Source organism: Gopherus flavomarginatus, chromosome 3 (assembly GCF_025201925.1).
Source record: "Gopherus flavomarginatus isolate rGopFla2 chromosome 3, rGopFla2.mat.asm, whole genome shotgun sequence".
Taxonomy (NCBI): Eukaryota; Metazoa; Chordata; order Testudines; family Testudinidae; genus Gopherus; species Gopherus flavomarginatus.
Genome location: NC_066619.1, coordinates 280180748 through 280183569, shown reverse-complemented (window position 1 = coordinate 280183569; position 2822 = coordinate 280180748). Strand labels below are relative to the sequence as shown.

Below are 2822 nucleotides of genomic sequence, written 5' to 3'. Positions count from 1 at the left end.
GTGCCCACCCCTGCCTGAAGGCCAGGCTCCTAGACTTTTACTTGCTCTACCCAGCTCTAGACTGCTGGACACCCCACCCTGCCTAAGGGCTGAGCCCCTGAACTGTTCACTGCTCTACCCCGCCTGCGGGTTTGAGCTCTAGAAACAGCTACTATCCCCCTTGCACAGACTGCCATTCCAGGTGCGTGACAGCAAAGAAGCATGGCCACCCTCAGAGATTGACAGCGAGGGGTGGCCACACACACCTACCCGCCTACAGTACTAATCGGGCAAATTCCTCCGGCATCAAAGTTCATGCTACTTTGATGCTTGCGCTAACTGCAATGCAGGTGGAGCTGGTTACTAAGATCCACCCCAAAAAGGACCAGCAGGAGGTGGGACTGTGGCCCATGTCACCTCCAGGCACTTCCCCAATGGGTCACCCCACAGCATAATTCCACCTTGTATCTGGAAGCTTCGGGGCCCATTGTGCTCTTCCACCTCACCCCCCTGCCAGCCAGTGCAGCTGTTATCATTTATTGTATTACAGCTGCACCTAAAGACTCCAACCAAGATTGGGGCCCCTTTGTGCTAGATGCCGTACCCAATAAGAGAGCCCCTTCCCCAAGGAGCTCACAATTTAAATAGAGAAGGGAGGCAAAGGGGATAACTGTGCCACAGAGAGAGGAAGTGACTTGCAAAATATCACACAGTAGGCCAGTGGCCAAGCAGGGACTAGAACTCCAATCTCCTAGCATCTAGTCTTGTGCCCAAACCACAGGACTACACCACCTCAGTCGCATGGTCAGGGCTTCCCGGGAGAGGGTTGGCCCTTGGAGTCCCTTTATAAGTGGAGTTTGCAAGTACAGAGGGGGCTCATGCTGGCTCCTGAGTGCCTGTTCTGCAGGGCTGGGAATGGGGGTGAGGGCGTTTTCCTCCCATCTGCTCTGACACCTCTGGCTCTCCGGGAGTATCCCGTTTGCTCTCAATACCCTTCATAAAGGCCAGGCAAGCATAATATAGCCCTTAATTAACATTGGACTGCATCTTAAAGTCAAGCCCACCTCCTCTCTCACATACAAACACCCATCCCTATGCAGCTTCCAGTATAAATCTGCTTAACCTTTCATTAATGATCGCCTCCCCTAGGTAACCAGTCACAACCCGTCTCTTAGCTGGGCGCATAATGCGACACAATGTGAGCAATTTGGCTGTTCATATCCCATCACTCCTTGAAGTAGTGTTTTCATCTGAAAGCCTCTCTAATTATACAGGCAGCACTTTTTATCGCGGCACATTTTCTATTAGTCATTGCTTAATCTATATTGCACATACCCTTTCTTAGCAGAATAAGATAACGGCGGTTACACAAACAGCAGAGTAATCACGCCCCTGAGCCTTTCACGAGAGGGACTATAAAACTGCTCATCCATCACCTGGGATGGGAGGGGGGGTGGAAAAAGGCCTGCTGAAAAAATAGAGACTCGGTAGAATTTCTGTATTGTGAACACACTGCAGAGGGCCAGAGGCAGAGGTGATATGTTAAAGCAGCCTCGACAAGAAGGAGAAGGGAAACAGGAGAAGTTAAGAAACAAGCTGGGAAACTCAAAGTGAACTCCTCTCTCTATTGGTATTGTTAGGATGTGTAACCCTACGTATGTTGCGTCCATCCTTATTTATCTAGCGGCATTTATCGGCATGATTGGCAACCTCACTGTTGTCTTTGCCTTCATCAGTAATGCTGTCCGGCACAGAGCCCTTCTACCCTTGGACAGAATCATCGTCAACATGGCACTGGTGAACCTCTTACTCTGCTGCTACCAGGTAATCCCTGGGCTCATCTTCTTTGTTAGTGCCAAGGCTTTTGGAAAGCTGAGCTGCAAGATCCTCCTCTACACTTACCACACGCTGAGGATGATCAGCATCTGGTCAGTGGAGAATTTAAGCTTCCTTCACCTGATCAAGATCCGAAGACCTAACCACTGCTGGTCAAAGTTTGTCTCCAGGCACCAGGGGCAGTATGTAAATAGCGTCCTCGTGGGATGTTGGATCTTTACCATCATTTTCCATATCCCTTACCTTCAACAGGACGGAACAGCAGAGAAGACTAACAACACCATAGAGTATCTGGAAATTACAACCTGCTTAAGTTACACAGGGACTTTCATCATGAAGTTCATCACCTATGTGTCAGTCAGTTTGGACCTCGTCTTCATTGTCCTTGTGATTGTCTTAAATGGCTTCACCATCGATCTGCTCTGCAAGCACCGGAGAAAAGTCCGGGCCACGTGGACCACCGACAACAGCTGGAACAAGCATACAGCCCAAGCCACAAAAATCTTGCTCTCCTTGCTGTCCATATATGTGGTTTGCTGGATCTCCAATGACATGGTATGGATTGCCATCATCTCTGGGTTGATCGAAAGCGATTTTGAAAACAGTGTCCTCAATGGCGTCTATGGAATTCTGTCCTCCATATATTACTCCGCTAGCTCCTATGTTGTGGTGTTTGGCTACAGAAAGGTCAGAGAATATCTGGCTGAAGCCTGCTGGTGCCTGAAATGTGAGAAGCCCACAGTCATTCAGAGCATGGAGCTGTAGCCTAGATGGGGTATGAACCAGCTGCTGGCTCCTTCGTCCTCCAGAACATAAACATAGTTCTACAACCATGGCTTTCTTTGGACCTTTACAATAGCCCTCGGACCAACCTTCTGAAATCCTACCTTGGATAATTGCTTGAAATTCAGAAGGTTCCCATTTGCTTTCCCTGCCTCCCCGCCTTTATAGCAATATTCATACTGAAGCAGTGTAAAGCAGGATAGGGAACTATTCAGATAGCAGAT

The 2822-nt window shown here is 48.9% G+C and overlaps 1 protein-coding gene across 1 annotated transcript; it reads left to right on the top strand.

Moving 5' to 3' along the window:
- Positions 1–1677: 1677 nt before the first annotated feature.
- LOC127047420 (vomeronasal type-1 receptor 47-like) lies at positions 1678–2580 on the top strand. Its single transcript, XM_050945525.1, has one exon. The coding sequence runs from the start codon at positions 1678–1680 to the stop codon at positions 2578–2580; it is 903 nt and encodes a 300-aa protein (XP_050801482.1).
- The last annotated feature ends 242 nt before the right edge of the window (positions 2581–2822 follow it).

Bases quoted from the DNA above. Each gene is read 5' to 3' on its own strand.
- LOC127047420 (XM_050945525.1), top strand. From the start codon at position 1,678: ATGATTGGCAACCTCACTGTTGTCTTTGCCTTCATCAGTAATGCTGTC.